This window comes from Halichondria panicea, chromosome 1 (assembly GCF_963675165.1).
Source record: "Halichondria panicea chromosome 1, odHalPani1.1, whole genome shotgun sequence".
Taxonomy (NCBI): Eukaryota; Metazoa; Porifera; class Demospongiae; order Suberitida; family Halichondriidae; genus Halichondria; species Halichondria panicea.
In genome coordinates this window covers 543,988-567,193 of record NC_087377.1, presented here as the reverse complement: position 1 = coordinate 567,193, position 23,206 = coordinate 543,988, and the positions used below count along the sequence as shown (strand labels likewise).

Here is a 23,206-nt window from a genome sequence, read left to right as displayed (position 1 = left end):
CGGGAACGCAAAACTATTGCTAGTGAATTGAACCCACTCACGGGAACGTAAAACTATTGCTAGTGAATTGAACCCACTCACGGGAACGTAAAACTATTGCTAGTGAATTGAACCCACTCACGGGAACGTAAAACTATTGCTAGTGAATTGAACCCACTCACGGGAAAGTAAAACTATTGCTAGTGAATTGAACCCACTCACGGGAACGTAAAACTATTGCTAGTGAATTGAACCCACTCACGGGAACGCAAAACTATTGCTAGTGAATTGAACCCACTCACGGGAACGCAAAACTATTGCTAGTGAATTGAACCCACTCAGGGAACGCAAAACTATTGCTAGTGAATTGAACCCACTCAGGGAACGCAAAACTATTGCTAGTGAATTGAACCCACTCACGGGAACGTAAAACTATTGCTAGTGAATTGAACCCACTCACGGGAAAGTAAAACTATTGCTAGTGAATTGAACCCACTCACGGGAACGTAAAACTATTGCTAGTGAATTGAACCCACTCACGGGAACGCAAAACTATTGCTAGTGAATTGAACCCACTCACGGGAACGCAAAACTATTGCTAGTGAATTGAACCCACTCAGGGAACGCAAAACTATTGCTAGTGAATTGAACCCACTCACGGGAACGTAAAACTATTGCTAGTGAATTGAACCCACTCACGGGAACGTAAAACTATTGCTAGTGAATTGAACCCACTCATGGGAACGTAAAACTATTGCTAGTGACTAAACACCGTCACACATGCAAGGGGGGAGTACAGCGCAAAAAGCACAAACTACAAAACACAGTCACACATGCAAGGGGGGAGTACAGCGCAAAAAGCACAAACTACAAAACACAGTCACACATCCAAGGGGGGAGTACAGCGCAAAAAGCACAAACTACAAAACGTTTGGTTAGGGAAAGAGTCACACTCTGCACGCGGCAGTACTCACTGTTCCTTAGGTCGACTGTATTTTCATCTGACGTCCAATGGGTGGATCATCATCAGCATCCAACAGAGTGAACAACTGACCCTCACTAATCTAACAAGTGAGAGAACAATCAGACCACTCACTCACTAGTAGATAATTCCACCATAACAATTATTATCTTAAACATTTTTATTTCTTCAAATCAACTTGAGCTGCAATAATTGATAGTGTATGTACAGTCTTGTAGCACTACTAAATACACACATTATCTTGGAGACTGACAACGGTTCAACAAATGTGTAGCAATGGATGCATTTGATACAGAGGCTGTATAGTTTGATCACTAGTAATGATATCTATTAGCAGATATTGAATGCCAGTCATCTAAAGCAGCCTATCCCTTTCCTTGCCATTCGTGAAATCTGGAACAGGAGCGTCTTTAGGTCGATCAATTAGTGTGGATCCGGCCTCACCACGCCTCCAAGTCATTCTATTAGTCTAGATCCGGCTAGCAATTCTAGCTGGGACTCCCAGTTCTAGCTCCTTTTGTTTAGCGTGTCAGAGACTGGGAGAAGATGATTGGCACTCCCTGGCTCCTTTGGATGTACAGCTGTCCAGATCCCTAGAACATACCCTCCATTCTGACGAGTTATCAGTGCATAGGGTGCTTACTAGATTCTTGCCAGCCAGTACAGTTCAAGCTACACACAGCACCGCTCAACTATTCTCTACCCCATTATCTAGCTAAATCTGGTCCAACTAGACAGCAGACACAGCTAGTTAATTCAGTAAAGCCAGGGGTAGCCCTACTTCTACGGTTGTTCAGTACCCACGGTAACAATTCCTCTGGGCTGGGCTAACTAGTTGAGCCACGCCTCCCAATTCTCAAGGCTAGGTACATGTCTCTGTCTAGCTGCTTCTTCAGCTTCTTGCTCAGTTTTGTGGCTTAGAGAAAGGCCAGCTACTCAGGGGGAAGAGTCCAGATGAAAGTCTGGCAGCCAGGTGACGTCCAAACGGTCAGTTATTCTTTCCACCAACTTTTTAATCTAGTCTAGTCCTGCTTGCACTGCTACTACTACTGCTGCCTACTGCTGCTACTCTTCCTAGCTAGTCAAAGGTTTCTTTTTTTTTTTTTTTTTTTTTTATAACTACATATGCACAAAGAGACATCAAAGCTTACATCAAAGGACACAGATTTTTAGCCTACTTGACTGATAAGGCGGTTACCTAGACTACAGTTTGTTTGTCAGGGAGGAGCTCACATACAACTTCATCTAATTCATCATAACGATTCCTTACCCATTGTTGTAATTTCTACAACAGATTGCCAAGGAAAGAGCTATACACTATACTAGGTGGTCCACTTTTGGTCATGACTAGCCACTCACTTGTACTCACTGCTCTTTGCCTTGTGATCCTTTGCTGCTGGTCTTTTGGAGGAGTATTCACCAGATATCCAGCCTTGTGGAAGCTCCTAGAGGGAAGGACAAGTGAACGCTTTTCCTCTCCAACCGTCTCCATCTTGTGTGTGAGCGTGTCGTCATCAAATCTACAAAATGAAACATATTATGTCTAATAGTGTGATGATCCTTTACCCACTGTCCATGTGCTTCATTCATCAGTTCTAATACTCTGAGAGCACATCCATTGGAGTGGTCCTACTAGCTAGCACGGTGCACTGGACACAATGGACCAACACTCAGGGGAAAGGTGAGCGCTACCTTATTACTAGACAATAATAATTGATGACTTATTAATTTTCAGTAGAACTGTATAGGAGATTGTGTATGCAACTGCTTGAGGCTCAAACCCTGGCCAGTGTTGACTGGGGGAATGGGGGATTTGAAGACAAAATCCTCCCCCACCATGGGGAAGCTTGACCTGGGGTATGGTCAACTCCCTCATGTTAGCCCGACCCCTCCTGGGGGGCATCACATTGATAGGTGCATTATAAATAATAATCACAATCACAGTAGAGATTGTCCATTTTGTAGCTCCTTGAAAGCCTATCAAATTAGCGATTGCTTTACAGTATGATGCTATAATAATTATAGTGATGGTGTGGTTGTCAGGTGTGTGATATAGTCCTCTCCAATAGCTACAGAATGCTTATTACAAGCTTTTGATTCAACTCAATATTAATATCTCCCATTGTTTGTTGAAACATGCTCCCCCACACACAGTTTCAACACACACGTGTAGAGGAGCTGTGTCAGAATAATGTCTTCACAAGGGAACACAAGTTTCCCACGGATGAGGACCGCCTCACTGACTTCCATTCTCATCTCTTGTTTGTGATGAGATAAAGATCACCTTCTGTTGTGTGCCTAAAGTGAGTGTGTGTGGAGGGTGTGTGCGCGTGTGTGTGTGTGTGCGTGTGGGTGGGTGTGTGTGCGTGCGTATGCGTGTGTGTGGGTGGGTGTGTGTGTGTGTGGAGGTGCTATAATATCTTTGATGGTCAATAACTTAGGCAACACTGTACTTAATAATAATTATTTTGGCGAGTATTTTTAAAAATGGCGGTATGGTATCTTTGCTGTATAGTAGCCACGCCTAAGATGCGGACCCTGACCCTGAAATATGATATATCGGCTGGTCCACGAGATTACGCCTAAGACGCCAAATTAAAAAATGCCAAATCGGCTATTTTGCATGTAATACCTGCCAAATGGCAGCCAATTTTCCTTGTAATATTATTCTTTGTTCCCGTTTAATTAGGTAGCGTGGTGATGGAGTTGCTGACTCAGTGATCACTCGACTGAGACAACATCCTCTGCCGCTGCTAAGTCCGTTGCTAAGCTACACCATCGGACAAAACCCCCCATACATCGTGACCTCAAGGTCAGTACAGTGGAATCTCTTTACAACATAATTATTTGTGGAGCAGAGTTTTAGCCATTGTACAAAGGTGACCTTTGTTGAGGGGTGGTTTTAATTGTACACAAACTGTTCATTTGGGACCAGTGTTTCCCCTATGTGTTGAAGAAGGAGCACCTGTTTGAATAGCTAATTGAGTTAGTGGGATTCTCACAGGATTCTCCCAATTCAATTACCTTATCTGATTGTACATTATGGTCATGTATTGTGTCACATGCAAACATTACAGTAGCTATTTTCCATGTACTGCTGATCCTCATCAGAGTGCTACTGTAGATATAGAGTATGCTGGAGATGAACACTTAGAGCTGCTGTCAACCAAGGAGGAAGCTAATAGAACAATAATCGTATTCTAGGTGTACTTCAAAATGTTCCTTAAAAGCTCCTCAAATTCACCATGCAGAATCAATCTCAGATTACACACATGTCTGGGGAGAGCCCACAGAGCCTATTGTGTGGTCCCACTGTGTACACTGTAGCTAAGTGGTTAACTTATGTTTTCTCTAATATGGTTTGCATTTTAATTGAAGTGAATGTGGGCTGTCTAGTCACCAAGACTGTGGAATGTGGGGGATGAGTGGTGGTATGTTCTTAAACCAATTTCCTTGAATCACATTTACTGAACCATATTACACGTTTAACTACATGTAGTGATACTCATTTGAAAGCTCTCAATGAGACGAAACTAATGATACCCATATCACCCTCACACAACACACACCCGCCCACACATAGGCACTGGGCGTACTACTGTTCAAGCTGTGCTTCATGGATACTCCATTTGGTGACAACCCTCTAGCCATAGTCAGTGCTCAGTACCGCATTCCTGAAGACTCTCCCTACACACAAAACCTGCACAACTTGAGAGGTGAGACCACACACACACATCCTAGTGAAATGTAGCCAGGTTTACGCATGATTATGTTAATTTTAAGCCTATAATTATAAAGACTATTGATAGTGAGTTTTTCTTTGTGAAATGAACCACACTAGCTACAGGTGCTATGATATTCTGCCAGCCTCAAGTGTATTGCTCTATTATTATAATGATACGTATATTATTGTCCCCTTTGTAGGCTATCTGTTGACCTCTGACCCTGAACTTCGTCCCAGTATCTGGCAAGTGTGTGAGGTGGTGTCCAGGATCACAGGAACCACCAACCATGTCACTAATGTCTGTGTGAGTACCGGGTATAGACCAACAGTAGCTGTATTATAGAGGGTGGTCTGCTAACACAGGTCCAAACACATGCTATGGAGACTTTGGGACCCATTAATCTGGCTGTATTATAGAGGGTGCTTATTGATTATACAGCAGAGGCTGACTCTGGGTCCCTTATTAAACCTGGCTGTATTATAGAGGGTGACCACAATAGACAGACTCCACTCTATATACTGCTTATTGAACCTCCCACCCCTCACACATACACCCACACACACACCCACACACACACACACACACACACACACACCTCACAGACTGGCAGTCCATTTCCTACGGATGACTTTGGTAGCACTTCATTCTTTTGACGGACGTTCCTCTACCCCGCCCACTCATAATCTGCTGACAATGCAAGACGAGATTTGTTTGGAGGGTTCAAAGGTTACGCCGACAATGACAACTGTAGATCAATTTGGAGCAGTTCCTTTTAGCTGAATTTTAATATTTATTTTTCTGTGTGTTTAGTATTATTATAAGTGTTGTTTTGTGTGTAGTAGGATCACATGACTCCACTATTGACTGTACATCTGTGCAATTATAAATGGATTTTTATGCTTTTGCAATTGCAATTAATGATGTGGTTTTTGTGGCCGGAAGGGCCCTTGAAATACAGAAAGAGGGTGCATGCATGTGGCATGCACTTTGCTTACTGAGAAACAATTCAAGGGGAGAATTTGACAGAGTTTGAACAAAGCTTCTGAATGGCTACTGAACAAGATTCAGAGTGAGTGAACATGTAGACTATAATTACTACTCATGGTAGCACCTTGTGATTGCATGGAGGGAGGCTCATTCCATTAGTAGAGTCAGAGCAGGCTATGATCAGAGGTGGAACACTGTACAGCAAAGTGACAGCTGGATATGTGCATGGTGTCACTTGTATAAACTATATACACATATCAAGTAATTCTCTGTATGACTGACCCCCCAACCATCTATTTTGTACAGTGCTCAAAAGAAGCTAGCCGAGGACTTATGGACGGCTGTAGTCGATAATGACGTCACCAAAGTTAGGTCCCTGTTGGGACAGGGGGCAGACCCCAACCACCAGTTCTACTGGAGTGACGAGTGGGCGTTGCCTCCATTACACGAGGCTTGCTTGCAGGGCTACCTTGAGATTGTGAAGACACTGGTTACTCATGGAGCTCGTACTGATAAAGGTGATGGGACGAACAACATGACTCCACTTCACTGGGCATGCGAGGGAGGTCATAAAGAGGTGGTGCAGTACTTGAAGGAGGTCGGGTGTAGCACTGGTAAGTAGTCATTATAATTATTTGTGTATTGTAATTGTTTCTCCATATCATTATGGTATCTGAATTATATACATGTACTGTGTAGCAATATCAATTGTGTCAGTAATTTCGCATAGTATAATAATTATTTGCGATGTAGTAGTCGTAGCACTGGTAAGTAGTCGTTGTGTATGTGAAGTTTTCATACCATGCATACAGCGGAAAGTTTAATAGTGTTACATTTTAATTTCGAATAATTATTTGCAATGTACGTACACTTGTTTGAAATACATAAACATTTGCTATACGGTTGCCATAGTAATATCTGTTAAAAATATAATGATTATTATGCTCTTCGGATATCTCTGTATTTCGTTCCCATGCTTCTCTAAGACAAATAGTCTACTAACATAATTATCTCACCCAGCTGGTGTAATTACTGACCATTTAAGATGCTTGTTTCTATAATTATTGTCGAATGGTAGGCTTCATATAGAATACTGCAAACCACTCTACGTATATTGTCATTGGCTTCTCATTTCCCCCAATCCTAGACAGTGACAATGTCTATAACTGTGTACACTAATAACAACATACCCAGGGATAATGGACCAGCATGACTAACACTGTATCATACTTAATTAAGCCGGGCATTTCTGTATGCTCTTTAGAAATCCCATACCTAATTTCCACAAACAGTGGTGTATCAAGCTCAAATTTGGCGCACCAATAGAACAAGGCATGCCCTTTCCTCTGCTACCTTTACTTTCTCTGTACGACAAGTGGTTGTGGTACAATGACATGTTTGGTCCATCTTGACCACTATACACTTACGTACATGGCTGAAGTTAAACTCGTCACTAGAAATCCCATACCTAACTTCCGCACACAGTCGTGTATCACGTTCAAACTTTGTATACCAATATTAATAAGACCAACTATTTCTATTTGTATAGGCTTGTTTTATTTTTCCGCAATTTTGAGTCTATAGTCTATAATAACATATCTCACTTAATTATTGAGTATATTGAGGATCACCACACACAGATGTGAGGGACTGGTGGGGCCGAACACCACTGCACTGGGCTTGTGTGAGAGGACATATACAACTAGTGAAATACCTAGTTGAGGAACTAAAGTGTGATGTTGGTGAGTGATTTCCGTAGTGGGTACTGTTTCATTAGATCCTCTGATAGACAACCCGTGAATATATTAATGTGGTTCAATGTGCATGTAATGAAACAATCAGTGTACCTGCCGTTGTATCGTCATGGCAACTGTGATACAATACACTGTTGGTACACGATAATAAAATAATGTAGTCATCCTGCATGGTAATGGTAATGGTCAATGCTGTCAGTACTACTACAAGATCTCTATCCCTCACCTGTCTAGATATGACTGATGATTATGGCAAGACTCCTCTTGACTGGGCAGTACAGGAGGGTCACACTGAAGTTGCTGACTATCTCAAGTCTGTAGTCTCCACTCCTGAACCAGGTATGTGTCACTAGAAATCCCATACCTAATTTCCACAAATATTGGTATAGCAAGTTCAAACTTTGCATACCAATAGAGCAAGCTATGCCGGTTCCATTGATACCTTCGTTGTTTTTGTAGGACAATTGGTTGTGGTACAATTACACGTTTTGTATACCCCAATAATACCTGGAATGTTAGTAGCTCCCACGCACATTCCATTCTACTACTTGGCTTATAAATACATCACTAGCACTTGTGTGGGTGCGTCTACTGTTACGTAGATCGGAGAGTTTTCTGAATCACTATTGCAATATATTATAATGTACTTTATGTGTTACATGACATAATTATTATGCCTCGGTGCGCATGCACAAGCGAGGTATGTGTGTGTGTGTGTGTGTGTGTGTGTGTGTGTGTGTGTGTGTGTGTGTGTGTGTGTGTGTGGATCGCTACAGCTGCTCTAGGTGTGCAAGTAAGAGTTTCTATAGTCTTCTAGTCATGTTTTCTTGGATTTTAATTTTTGAATTTGCAAAATAATGCTTGGTTCTCGAGTTATGCCTAGTTTTGCTTACTTGGAATGCCTTTTCAGTAGAGCACGTAGCCAAACTTGTTTGCTAGTGCATATATTCGAGTTCATATGGTGTATCAAGGTCAAATTTTGCACATCAATAGAGCAAGCTATGCCAGTTCCATTGATACCTTCAATGTTTCCGTAAGACAAATGGTTGTGGTACAATTACGTGTTTTGTAGACCCCAATAATACCTGTGGTAGAATGTGGAATAGATATGCTATCCAAGTCCCACACACATTCCATTCTACACCAAGTGTGTGTGTGTGAGTGTGTGTGAGTGTGTGTGTGTGTGTGTGTGTGTGTGTGTTTGAGGGTATTCAAACGGAATGCTCACTTAAATTAATCTTTAAAAGGTTGGCATCTGATGTCTTAATATTTAGGTATAGTAAACTTAGTGGTGGATCTTTGAGACCTTGTATTATCCTATCTATAGTTAGGCAAGCAAAAAGCAAAAACAAAAAAAGGAAAAGAGAACAAAAGAGCAAACAGCACAAAACTATGCATACAGGTAGAAAAAGCAAACAGATGCCCGACCTTGAGAGTCGAGAATGATGGGTTAAAGAGTCTTTAACGGTGCACCAACCCTCCCCATTCATCTGTTGCATTCAGAACAACTAGTATACTGAATAATTATTGTAATATTGACTTGGGGCCATGCTGATTGTAAGCTATATTCACATTTTAGGTATAAGGCTGACATAAAGTATAGAACTTGTCTTAGACTTGATATTGGCTGCTGTAATACTTGAACTTAGCTTGTGCATGGCTTGTGTCAGCTAAATCTGACCTTGAGGGTGGCTTAATTTATAAGGCCTAGGAACAGGCCTGTATTGTCTGGGCCAGGTTTTGTGGTGGTAGTATCTGATAATGGGGATGGGTCTATGTGGTTTTTCTATAGGTGGCAAGCACAAAACAATCATTAACCTCTAATTTTGGTTCTTAGAAATTAGCACAAGGTATTAGTCAAAATAAATAGATAGTAGTGTGTGTGTGTGTGTGTTCGTGCGTGGGTGGGTGTGTGTGTGTGCATGCGTGGGTGTGTGGGTGGGTGTGTGTGTGTGTGTGTGTGTGTGGGTGTGTGTTTGTGGGTGTGTGGGTGTGTGGGTGTGTGTGTGGGTGTGTGTGTTTGTGGGTGTGTGTGTGTGTGTGTGTGTGTGTGTGTGTGTGTGGTGTGTGTGTGTGTGTGTGTGTGTGGGTGTGGGTGAGTGGGTGGGTGGGTGTGTGTGTGTTTGTGGGTGTGTGTGTTTGTGGGTGTGTGTGTTTGTGGGTGTGTGTGTGTGGGTGTGTGTGTGTGGGTGTGTGTGTGTGTGTGTGTGTGTGTGTGTGGGTGTGGGTGAGTGGGTGGGTGGGTGGGTGTGTGTGTAGACCGCTACAGCTGCTCTAGGATCAATGAAGTGCAAGTAAGAGTTTCTATAGGCTTCTAGTCATGTTTACTTGGATTTTAATTCGTGGATTTTAAAAATAATGCTTGGTTCTCGAGTTATGCCTAGTTTAGCTTACTTGGAATGCCTTTTCAGAAGAGCATGTAGCCAAAGTTGTCCATGGAGTGTTGCTACTCTACTTAGTAGTTAGCTCTGCACTAGAACGCTAGCTATTGGTAGCTGCAAGAGTGAGAAGAGAGCTGCAAGGCTCTGCCACTATAATTTTATATAGCATCGATCGTTTTTAACAACAATCATGGTCGATCATTACCCACTCTTTGAGTTTCCCTATATTCTGCCCGCAGTAAAATTGCAAAAATGATAAATGTGTGTATAAGCTATTGCTAGTAGCTTTATTTGTTATGTTGTTTGACACCTCCACCGAGGCATCAGCACCCGCTGTGCTTTCATTATTACTGTACACCTCAGATACTCCAAATGGTTCCGAACAACTTTCTTCAAAGGATGATCCTAACCTAACCTCATCAAGTGAGTAATAATATTATGAAGTATCAATCAGTGGTACGTTTAAATTAAGAGAAGTGGGCGTGCTGCTCAGACTCAGTCAAAATCATACTGTAGCTATTTTTTAGAGCTGCCGTTCATGTGTAAATTGATACAGCCTCACACTTTTAAACGTTCCCTAGTATACATAGTGAGTTGCATACTCTCTTCTCTTTATACACACACGCTTTGTGTAATGCTGAAAACACGTTAACACTATAATAATACTCATGACCCTGTGATTGAAAGGGTTTACTGCATGTACGCCCATATATGGAGTTAGGGTTTACGAATACATTATTTTATTGTGCTTATTCTTCATGCCTCGATGCTTACTATGGCTCTTAACCACTTTTTGTTAATTAGATTTTAACTAGTGCAAATATTCGAGTTTATGGCTAGTTTTTTTGCCTCCTTGGAGTAGAATCTTTAGTCTCAGTTTAGACTCTTGCATAGCAATAGTGTCCCTGCAATAGAGCGAAGATATTTTTAGTAGCCAGGGTGATAAAAGAGCTGCCACCAGCATCAAATGTACTGTCTACCACGTCTGTCTACCACGTGTTGTTGTTTTTAACTTTGAACTTTTAGAATCCTTTTAGCAAGTCAATCATTTCCTACCCCGAGGCCATAGCAATTTATTTGATACGGCCTCTTGTTTAGATGTTGCCCAGTACATATAGCCCACTTCTCTTTATACGCTATAATTATATAGCTAGCTAGCTTGAGACAGAGGTTAGGTTTGTTACAGCTGCTCTTCACAGCTCTCTTAATAGAGCCTACGTTAGTGTTATATGGGCGTGGTCCGTCCATCGATGGAGGCTAGTGTCAGCTTTTCAGTCCATTATACTGATACCAGACCCTCTTCCTTGGAGGTGAAGTGGACGTGGGGACGAGGATAGCTAAAGCACCACCCACCTCCCTATTGATTGCATTGCATGAATTCACTTTTACCTGTTTTGTGAGTTAGTGCTGCCTCCGTTGTGAATAGCACTGCTGTCGGGTAGTAAGTAGTGGTATTTTAGCGTAACCTTAAAGCACCACCCACCTCCCTATTGATGACATTGCTCTCACATTTGACTTATTTGTGGTATTTTGTGGTATGAATTCCTGAGGGTTAGTGCTGCCTCTGTTGTGAATTTGTTGCTTCGTGACAACCTGTTATGCTGCATAGATGCTCAAATGTCATTGGTTGCTACTTGGAACCCAGTATATGACGCATGCAACACTATTACGCACTATCAGCATTAAGTTGATTATAACGTAATGCCCTTGTGATGTACTGCTAATACAACTCTTGTTCTCGTGCTCTATAGTTGTATTAGCAGTACATCCCTCGTGCATGAGTAATAACATACAGTAGCCGTCAGAATAATGTTCCTGTACCATTTACATGGCACGTCACGTTGTCGTTTTTACGCAAACAGAAAATGTCTTGTCAACTGGAATTGAACGCACATGTTTTATTCGTATACGCACCATAATCACGATTTGTTGTACAATTTTAAAACGGTTGAAAGTGTTGCTGAGTCAGTAACAATTAACAGGACACAAAGAATCTGATAATGAAGCAACTTGGCAGCTAACCTTGTCATTGTAGTATCATATGCAGATAGTTTATTACTATCATGGAATGCTCACTTCGTTATACTTAATTTCATTTTAATATCATGTCATTGTCAGACTAAATCAAGAAATTGAGTATTACAGCACGTGATCACTTTATTGACTGTGAATCATCACTTTGATATCATCATGTATTATAACAAGTGAAATGGAAATAATTATAATTATTATTGAAAAGTATCCAGTGCATGTGCGATCTCTTCCTCTCTCCTATTGTGATGGTGGCAGTCTCCCAGTATCACTTGAGCATCTCCTCCACCCCTCACCTAGTACCTGCTTGCAGTCATGCTCTCCCCTGGGGTGCATGGAAAAGAAGGAAACGGAGAACGGAAAGCGGATAGCGGAAACGGAAGGCGGAAACGGAAAACGGAAACGGAAAACGGAAATATTTCAGCTGTGTAAAGTTAACGACCATTACCATTCTGTGTTTTTTTTGACATGAATATGAATATGGATAGTAGAGAGCTGAGTTGTAGGAAGCCTATCTAATCTATCTAGCTTCAAGGAGCTTCAAGGAGCGATAAGATTAAGGTAGCTTGAGACAAGGGGGTGCTCCAGAGCATGCTTCCTACGCCCCTGGTCGATTAGAGTGAATGAAGTGAACCTGTTTGACTGATATGAAAGCCGGTTGAGTACATGGAAAAGCAATAGGAGGCCAGAATCTGAGAACTGAATACATCCAGCTTTCGCAAGTAACAGATGACATCAGGCAAGATTGTATGGAGAAGTAAGACCCTTGCAAAACATGGACTGTGCTGCAACATTGCATGGCAACTTGATGGCTGAACCTTACACAAGAGTGTAATTATGTTGGAGAGTAAGACCCTGAGATACAGCTGCAATGGCTGAACCTAGCCATCTAAACAGTACTGCATGGTAGCCTTGTACTTGTCCGGTTTTCGGTTTTTACTTCACTTGCTTCATGTTCACCTCTCATGTTTATTTATTGATTTATAATTATATTTAATTTAAAACACAGAATGGTAATTAAACTGATGAGAGTGAAGTGAACATGAAGGCATAAAAGCACTGAATGAAGCACCCCCTTGACGTTGTCTCAAGCTACCTTACCTAGTTGCTCCTTGAATGTCATATATAGCTAGATGGATAGGCTTCCCCACAGCACCCCTTTACAAATACATCTTCTGCTATCAACTTTCACTACTGCAAAAAACACAGAATGGTAATGGTTGTTAACTTTACACAGCTGAGATATTTCCGTTTCCGTTTCCGCTTTCCGCCTTCCGTTTCCGTTTTCCGTTTCCTTCTTTTCCATGCACCCTCTCCCCTGGGTCTCCCAGTATCACTTGAGCATCTCCTCCACCCCTCACCTAGTACCTGCTTGCCGTCATGCCCTCCTCTGGGTCCACTTGAGTATCTCCTCCATCCCTCACCTAGTACCTGCTTGCATTCCTCTGGGTATATCCCAGTATCACTTGAGCATCTCCTGCCCTATACTGCCTTTCATTAGGTAGCAGCCCTACTGCCTTTCATTAGGCAGTAGCAAACGTTTTTTTTCAAAGCTATGTACCATATAGCAGGTATTATTTCGACGATATAAATTTTCGCGGGTGGACCTCTACGAAGGATTTCGCGGATTTTATTTTCGTGGTCTGAGTTCCAGCCTTCTGGCGCTTGCGCACATCAACATGCAGCTGTACCTCCACACCCTTAGCGGTAATACAGTAGACTCTCGTTAATCCGGTCACCTTTGGGACTATGCAGCTTGGCCGGAATAGCGAGGTGGCTGCAGCTCAGGAAATAGCCGCGGCTTAAAAACGACCTTACCTCGAATCTAATGACTACTTTTGCGGTTCTTGTCTCGAGGATAATGTAGGATAATGAATCATTCTGTTCTCTATTTAAGTGTAATCCAATTTTATTTATTTGCTAAACCACACCCAAAACGTCATATCCGGCCGTAATATACGTATAAAATTACAGTGAAAACCTTGTTTGGGGACAGACAGCACTGGCCGGTAAACGGAATAGCGAGTGGCCGTACTTCATGGTGAGTTTTGTGCAGTAAACATATAGCTAGCATTCCGTGCCAAGCCAAATGGCCGGTATATTGAGGTGGCCGTACTTCAGAGAGCCGGAATAGCGAGTCTACTGTAGCCTCGAATGCCTGTATAAAATAATAGAATCGGTGAGGCACTATATGTCTCCCACCTCTAGCAGAACGTTTGCTGTGCAGGCCATGATCAGGGGATACCATGCATGCATGCACCAGTACAAAACAATCAGGCCTATACCGGCGTCCTTGTCTCTTGATTCCTTTTTTCTTTCCTCTTATTGTCGATAGGTGTGGTCAATAATACTGAACACGCCTACTAATAGTACTATTCATAAATTTTCATGGGTATAAAATTTCCCGGTATACAGGCGAAAACTGCGAACATTTATACCCTCGAAATATACCCGCTATACAGTAGCCCATGGTATTTTTCTGAAAGAGAAATTATGGCCCGTTTTAAATTTGAGATTTGAGCAAGCGATCTGAAAGAGCTCCTTCTATAAGCCTCTCAAAAAAATCAGAAAATCATTGAATTTGTTTGTGTTGTATAATTATGTTGTTCTTCCTGATACACATTAAGTGTTGTTTTTCCAAACAGCGGCAGAAGTTCTTTTTGTTTATGAGAAAACTCAAGATGATGAGCTGTCTTTGATGGTGGGGGATGTCATTCAAGATGTTGTGACAGTGAGTTGTGTGTGTTGCTTCACTGTTTAGGGATCCAGGCTTCTCTATTGTGACAGTGTTTAGTTTTGTGTGTAGTGTGTCTTGTAAATGGTATTGTGGTCAGGCTGGTATCTCCCTGTGTGGGGGAGTCTGTATACTTGGAGCAATAACCCCTCTGGAAGGGTGTTGGTTCTAGTTTCAGAGGGAGCTCTGTGCACCTAGACTTTCATTTTTCTGTTTCACCCATAATTATACATAATTAACATTACAGGATCAATACAAGCCCACCCACTCACACACACAGGTTGATGAAGGCTGGTGTGAAGGAACTTTGAATGGAGAAAGAGGGCTCTTCCCTGTAAATTTTGTCAAAATGAGACCAGCCGAGATCCCACCTCCAGCACAACCACCATCAGAGCCACCGGTTGTGCGAGGTACTTAACAGACTTTGTTAGTTAGTTAGAACTACAAAGAAAATATCCTGATGTTTGTGTGTTAACTATGCTAACGTTACATGTGCGTGTTTGCATGATTTCAGATGGTGGAGGAGCTATAAAGAGCCGACGTGCTAAGGTGGCATACAGCTATGTTGCAGAAAGTCCTGACGAGCTTTCTCTTGAACCTGGACAGGTAATTAAAACTTGACTGTTCTGTGCAGGGCTGTTGATGTTTATTAACTGTGTAAACCAGTCTATTGTCATGCAGAGTATTCTCTTATACACTATAGAGTCATGTGCTTTCCTTTGTTATGTGCACTGTACCATCATAGAGCGTTAGGCAGAGTAACTGCTCATATCTTATTAGGAAGTCCGAGGTTTTACATATAAAATGAATTGTACATTTGATGATAAATGAGTATTCTGATTTGTTGTGTAGATCGTTGAGGTGATAGCAGAAGAGGAGGAGGGATGGTTTAGAGGGAGGCTCAACAATAAGGAGGGGGTCTTCCCAAGTAACTTTATAGAATTCATCCCGGTACCAGCCGAGCCTCCACCAGAACCAGGTCAGAACTTGACATCGCACGCACACGCACACACACTGTACTACGAGTGGTTTTCTGTATCATTTGTAGTGCCCAAGTCCTGATATATTGGATTATTTATGTCATTCACCTTCTTATAATAATAGTGCGGGTTAGGGTTGCTGTATTGAAGTTATATGTCGTCTGTGTTGAATATTGCATTGCATGTATATTATATTTATGCATAATCAATCATTGTATAGTCATGTATATAGTAGGCTTCATGGCACTGCGTCAACAGCATGGATAGTCTTGACACAACAAGTTGTGTTAAGGCGTTAAAGCTTTGTTGTTGAATATAAGCAAGCAAAAACGGAACTTCCATCGTTGGCTGCATGGCAAGCTAGCTACACGCGTCTTTTAATCGAGGTACGTGTTTACAGTTGAAGGGATCCTGTACCAGATGGACACTAAAGTAGAAAGCTAAAATTATAATTATAATTGTGATTGTTGCTTCTTTGCTTATCCTGATCCTATAGCCCCAGAAGAGCCATAATTATATCCAAGACTCCAGTCTTCTTTGCTGACTTAGTCCATAATGCATGTTCTCATACAATTCCATTCTCAAAAGTGTCAGCATGCTAGCTCTAGTTGTGTTAGCCTCTTGCATGAGTAATAACATACATACAGTAGCTGTCAGAATAAAGTTCCTGCATGTACTGTTTGTATTATATAGCGCTGCTGTTTTTGCACAACAGAAAAACTATAATTTGTTTTATTCATAAATTTGTTGTACGATCATAAAAACGGGTGAAACTGTGACTGAATCAGCAATATCAGGACACAAAGAATCTGAGAACGAAGCAACTTCTTAGCTAGCCTATAATTATAGCGTAAAGCAAGTGTACGTTGTATACAATTATCGTGTGGTCATTGTTAGATTGCTGCATGGACTTCATGTGTATACTTTGTTTTATGATTCATTAATTCATGAGTATTACAGCACATGATCACTTTATTGACTGTGAACCATCACTTGATATCATCATAATACTAACAAGGGAAATGAAAAATTAATATTAAAGAAATGATGAATATCCATGTGCTCCTGCTGTGTATACAGATGACTTGTTTTTGTATATAAACTGTGAGAAAGGTACTGTTACTGTACATACGTAGTGGGTACCTTTTCAAGGGAAGTACGTGACTCACACAAGGGTACATATAGTCGAGTATATACTGTGTTTCAGGTTTCAGTCTGTATTCCTTTTATTTCAGCCCTCAATGAATCCTCCAAGTCTGAGCAAGCTCTTAATGAAGCCATGAAGGCTGGATTTGTCCGTGTGAACACTACCAATATCTTATTCTTTGGAATGGCTGGCACTGGTAAAACCTCCACTAAACATCTCCTTCTGGGACTGCCTCCTCCTGTAGATCGAAATAGCACTCCATTAGCTAGCACAGCAGACAGGATATGTATTCGACAAATTCGTGACACTACAAAGCTGAGAACGGAAGCTCAAGAAGATCCCTCTAGAACATGGAAACCAGTATCTAGTGATGACCTACAACGCATTGTTGCTGATGCTATTAAATCTCATGTAACCAGCTCAGATCCTAACTCTAAAGCATCTGCTATCCCACAAGAAGTCAGCATTGCTCTGAAGCAACTTGAACCTAGCAATGAACCTAGCAATGAATTCGATATGCCAGTTGATGCAACTCCTCCGACTTTAAGAACGACTGAACCATCAGTAGCTGGAGCAAATTTAACTAGTAAGCTAGAAGGAAAAAAGAGTAAATTTCTTAGCACTGTTTCAAATGTAATGGTGAATATTCAGCGATTTTCTGATGCTGATCGTACTGCTGTTCAAGAAAAGTTTGGATCTCATTGGATCTACATAATCGATAGCGGTGGGCAACCACACTTTCATAATCTACTGCCACTCTTCATGCCCAAGATTTCTGTAGCTTTGTACATTCTTCGTCTCTCTGACTGCCTGGACGATCATCCGCTGGTTGAATACTACAAGGACAATAAGCCAGTTGGTAAAGGTTTTAAGTCACATCTCTCAGTTTTGGATAACTTCAAGTATCTCGTGCAGTCAATTCAATCTCATAGTGAAAACTGCAAGCTGGTATGCATTGGTACTCACAAAGACCATCAATCTGAATGCAAAGAAACATTATCCGACAAGAATAAAACGTTGTTGAATTTTACGGAGAAAGACTGCATTAAGAAGTTGACTATGTTTTTCAATTTGGGTATAACGAAAGAGATTATATTTCCTGTAGATTGCAAACACTGTGATCCTGACAGTAAGGAAGTGGCAAAGACAATTCGTGAATATGTTCATAAACTATCTCAAGAGCTGAATATTGAAATCCTTGTCCCTTTTTGGTGGTTTATTTTGGAAATTATTGTCGAGAAGGTTTCCAACGATGAAAACAGAAAAGTTCTAAGCAAGACCGAATGTGTAGAAATCGCAAAAACACTACATAATTTTCACGAAGATGCACTTTGTGAAGCTTTGAAATTCTTCCATGAGCATCACATCTTTCACTACTATCCTGCCATTCTATCAAATGTGGTATTCTGTGATACTCAAGTGCTTCTCGATAAAGTAACAGAGCTTGTCGAGTATGCTGCATACGTGCGAGGAAGTAATACTCCAATACACGGGTTAGGAGACTGGTTAAAATTTACCGATAAAGGAATTATTACGATTGAACTTTTATCTGATAAGAATTTTGAAAAGCATTATATCGATGGACTCTTTGCACCCATCGATTTGATTGAAATATTCAAGCACTTGCTGATAGCCACCCCATTTCGTTTATTCTCACGAGGGCAAGATAAGCGTTTCTATATGCCATCACTTCTATCCTTGCTCCCACCAACTCAAGTCAATGACAAACGAGCTGATTTGCTGACGACTAATTTAATCCCACTCGTTTTACACTTCAAAAGCAACTGGCAGTGCTGTGGAGTGTTTTGCTGTCTACAAGTGTACTTGATTAAAGAATGTGAATGGGAAATTGAAATGGAGGATCACCCGCCGAGTAGAAACTTTGTACAATTGATTCATCAAAAGCGAGACTGTACTATCACGCTAATTGACGGGTTTTCAATGCTCGAAATTCATTCCACCAATAATCGAAAAAAAATGTTGTCGTTGATATTTGAAAATATTCACTCTGGTCTTCGATCTGCTTACAAAGCCCTGAAATACACGTATGAGGATCCTGAAGTTGCGTTTTTGTGTCCCTGCATATCTCAATCTATCTCTAGTCCAAGTCCCCAAGTGCCCCACCACCCAGCTCGTGTGCTGGCTGAGGACGATGTTATGAGGTGTACTCTATTCAAGAAGACGTATCAGCTAGAAGACGGTCACAAAGATTGGCTCTCTGCTTGTAATAAACTGGAAGGTAAGATCTCAATTACTCCCATTACTTTTATCATCTATACTTACACAAAACTTTACATGCATGTAACCTGTGTACACAGTGTTTATTTCTTCTGCCCCATTGTGACAACAGAACTCTTACAACTGCCCAATTCCATTTACTATACACTTTTTATTACACAAGTAAAAGGTGTTCAGAATATAAACCAGCTTCAGACAATAATGTTAGCTCCTAGGTCTAAGAGTAGCTTGATCCTAACATTGTGTAATGAAGTGGTACTCTAGTGCCTGACTGTTATATTGCCACTCCACACACAACCACTCAGTCAGGTAGCAGATACTGTGCATTGGTTTGTATTGTGAATTAGGTCAACATTACATCTGTATACAGTTCTAATAGGAAGTGATGTCACTTAACAATGTACGTTTCATCTGTACAGTTCATGAGACGACAGCGACTGCAGCTCAGTTGAGTAGTGAGTGCTCGGATGAAGCTCTTCTCCAGTTGTCTATCGAGATTGCTGGCTACCACAAATACAAGCACAGGCTGGGCCTCAGTGACGCTGAGATATACGCTATCGATCAGAGTCCTTCCATGGTTGATAATATCCCTGGGAGATTTTACACTGCTCTGAAGAAATGGAAGAGTAAAAGTATTGTTGAAATGTATCCATCGAAATCGTCAGCTACTTACGGTCGATTAGTGGAGATTGCCACAGAGATTGAGGACGGAGAGGCAGTTCGCAGCATTCACAAGGCCTGTGTGGAGCATACCAGTGAGTTACCTAGTGAATCATCACTTTGACCATTATACCTTTGTGAACTTGCTCGTCAGTAGTGCCATGCAATAATAGTATACAGCATTCTAAGTACTTGATGGTTCTACTAGCCCTGAGGGCTCCTAAATCATGTATCATGCACTCATGTTTTCATACAAATAATTATTACTGATCCCTATTTTCATTGCACACAATGTTTTGCTTATAAGGCTCTAGTTTATTGTGCTCATGCTTTCATACAGATACTGGAGTTGCTTGAAAGGGACGAATAAAGATGTCAAGTAAAGAAGCATGCAAGAATGTCAAGTAAAGAACTACCTCTGTGTTGACTATAAGTACTGACTATTATAATGCTCTGTGTTCTGTGTTTGATTATACCACCTTCTATTTTTATAAAATTTCATTTCCAGCTTTCTAGTTTAGTGACCCTTTACCATTCTTGTTGGGTACGGATCACTTCAGTTGCAGCTTCTTGTTAACCACGTGGCCTCCTCATGGTCAGAGAGAGAGCTAGAGCTAGAGTAGTGTCTGCAGGCATGAGCTGGAGGAGCACACAGTCCAGTATTAGTGGATATGGTGGCTAGTCTGCAGAGGGAGCTGGACAATGCTAGGGTGAGTAGGTTTGCTTAGGAATATTAAGTCCTTTCAGAAAGTACACGTTGTTGACATGTTTCAATCAGCTTAGTAGTGATTCCCACTCCCTCTATAGCTGATCTTATCAGTACAATACAGAGTGTCCTTCAGTAATGTGTGTTTTAGTTAGTAGGCATTGCTTAGGAATATAATGACAGTGTTATGTTGTTGTCATGATTGTGTGTTCCTTCCAGAGGGACTGAGTGTGGATCATCATTTGAGGGTAGTGAGGACAGCTGCCTGGGAGGTGAGGGGGACATGGCATCCTCTGGGAGAGCAGTTGGGTGTCAATGAGGGGACACTAGATGTGAGTGGTCTGCTGTGTGTGTACTGAACACTGTATAGCAGTAGATGACTGTGTACTAATAGCCCTGTGCTCATACAGTCAGGCATCATCAGTTAAGGAATGTGCCAGCAAGCAGTACTGCACTCATTGTCATAATTAGCCTGCATGTGCAAACCCATTTATTATTATTAGCCTATAGCAATAATTATCCTCATTCCTATAATCCTCTGTGTGCCTGTGGTGTCAGTGACTCTATAGCTGTAGTAGTGAAATTAGTAGTTCACATGTACACCCACACACACACACACACACCCACACACACCCACACACACACACACCCACACACCCACACACACACACACACACACACACAGGCCATCAAGAGGGACTGTCCGAATGAGTGTGATGACTGTTTCACTAAACTACTGGAGCAATGGTTGACAGGATCCACCCCCGCCCCCACACTAGGAGCACTCATCCATGCACTCAAGTCTCGTGTCATTAGTCGTGGAGACATTGCCCAACAGATGGAGTCTAAACTAACCAAGCTAGCTTCACAGTAACAGCTCCACTGACTCCGTACATCTTTTATTGATCAGAAACAGCTAATTAATTTTTATGCTTTGTTTTGCTGGTTCCCACTCTTGCTAAGATTTGTGCATAATAATAATAATGCAGTGCATCAGCGTTATAATTATATAAAACCATATACAATTGCCATGGCAGTTTCTAAGTAGTTATTCAGGTTGATTTTGTACATTAATGGCAGCATGCATGATCGCTAGCCTCTATCCAGGCCGAGTTTTTGCTTTTATAACTGTTAGTTGTTTGCCAAGCCGTTATAAAAGCGAAAATTCGGCCTAGGATCGAGGCTAGTATGATAGCTGAAAAGGTCTTCAAGCTTCTGCAAGATAATGGATAAAAGGGGAGGGGCTGCTGCATAATGGCACACTGCGCATGCGTATGAGTATTCACTGGGATATAGATTTTGCAATGTATATACCCACAATAAATTATACTCGCAACACCTTCAACACCTTGTAGCTAGTACTCCTGCGGTCCTCCATGTTGTCTCCATGGCATCTCCTTGGAGACTCTGACGTCAATGGCCTGGAATATTCTCAGATCCAGTTCCAGAAGCTCAGTTCCTTTGAAGCTTGTAGCTCGCATGTTTGCAGGAATGTTAGGCTAGGAAGCCTTTTGGAGCATTGTAGTTGTCTATTTGGTCATGTTTTATTGATTGCTATTGACTTGATTTTTGTGCAGCCTTCCACTGTGTTACAAAAACATCGAGAACCATCCACTGTGTTGCAGAAACAGCGCGAGCTTTCCACTGTGTTGCAGAACATCGTGAGCATTTCACCAGGCTGTGTTGCAGAAACAGCGCGAGCCTTTTACTGTGTTGCAGAACCATCGCGAGCATTATCCAGCCATGGAAAGATAGAGCTGGATCATCGGAAGCAGTGCAGGCTGCAGGAGTCATTTGTAAGTTGAAACTATACGTCTGCATGTTCATCTTGTGTGTATCTTGTTGCATGTTCATCTTGTGTGTAGCTTGTTTCATGTGGTGTGTGTGTATCTTGTTGCAGCTATTGATTCGATTGTTCAGTCTCTGGCCTTTGAGTGTATTGGTGTTGCTTTGTTTGCTGAGTGTGGTGGCCCCTTTTTGACTGTGAGGTGTGTAGGTCATGCAGCTTAATAGATACATACTTGCCAGCAAAGCGCACGTTGAATGCATGTATGAATGGCTAAACTCGTGTCGACAACGCTTTTTGTGTACTGTTTTAAATACGCATGGCTAAGAGTATATTATCTGCATGGCCTTGAACCTTTTGGTGGTTGGGGGGGGTGGTGTCCGTAGCACTGAAGTAATCAATCAGAATGTGTGTGGAAGGTTCTTTAATAGCCGGGTCACAGGACAGCATCTTCTTGTTCTTGAAACCATTGTCAAAACCAGCCTTCAGGGTGCAATGATGGATTACTCATGGCATTCCAGTCTATTGAGGGAGCACTCTGCTGTTAGTACCTGCCTAAAGGGAAAGCAGCACAGGATCCTGCCATAATTGGGAGTGTTAAGATCTCGTTATAAGTTCCAATAGTTAGTTAGCTAGGATCATTAGAATAGCTAGCTATAATATAGTTAGACAACTGCTAGCTGCTTCTTGGCTTATACTAATCTGTTATGACGGCTTTTTTAGGATCTTAACTCGGTGCTACTGCATGCACATGGAATTGGTAAGTTCAGGCTTTAACCAAACTTTAGGTGTGCCAAGGGAACTGTAGCCTTTGACTGGATTAGTGAAGAGTAGTTTTGAGCACTTGTGCAAGCCTTGCATGCCAGGCTTGTTGCAACTGGAGTCGACAAGGGCTTCAAAAGCAAGGAGGTGTTGTCTCTGTGAGTCTACTGTTGTTAAACCATCCCACACATTCTGGTTGATTACCTCTGTGCTCAGTTAATGGTACTCACAGTCACAGGGTCCCTTTAGTTTATTATGCCCTTATTGTATTAGTCCCTTGGGCAAGGAAACTACTGGTGGTGGTCCTCTTGTGGTTGATTTGATTGGTTGTTGTGGGGTTGGGAAATTTTGTTT

The 23,206-nt window shown here is 41.7% G+C and overlaps 1 protein-coding gene and 1 long non-coding RNA gene across 9 annotated transcripts in view; both read left to right on the top strand.

Moving 5' to 3' along the window:
- LOC135350490 (uncharacterized) overlaps window positions 1–23,206 on the top strand; it is a 116,442-nt gene that overhangs the window by 27,333 nt on the left and 65,903 nt on the right. For 3 of the 8 annotated variants that reach the window (XM_064549666.1, XM_064549549.1, XM_064549409.1), the window contains exons 3-4: window positions 7,314–7,415; window positions 7,662–7,766. The exons of 1 other annotated variant lie outside the window; for it this stretch is intronic. In XM_064549666.1, the coding sequence (XP_064405736.1) occupies window positions 7,314–7,415; window positions 7,662–7,766 (207 nt within the window). Of the gene's footprint in view, window positions 1–5,642; window positions 5,756–5,979; window positions 6,288–7,313; window positions 7,416–7,661; window positions 7,767–10,171; window positions 10,232–14,484; window positions 14,571–14,853; window positions 14,984–15,087; window positions 15,180–15,425; window positions 15,553–23,206 lie in introns of those variants that run through there. 4 more of the 8 variants (XM_064549593.1, XM_064549478.1, XM_064549329.1 and 1 more) reach the window with 3 other exon arrangements.
- Window positions 20,457–21,355, top strand: LOC135333718 (uncharacterized). The gene is made up of 2 exons (XR_010394030.1): window positions 20,457–20,636; window positions 20,990–21,355. It is a non-coding gene; the product is annotated as an uncharacterized LOC135333718 (long non-coding RNA).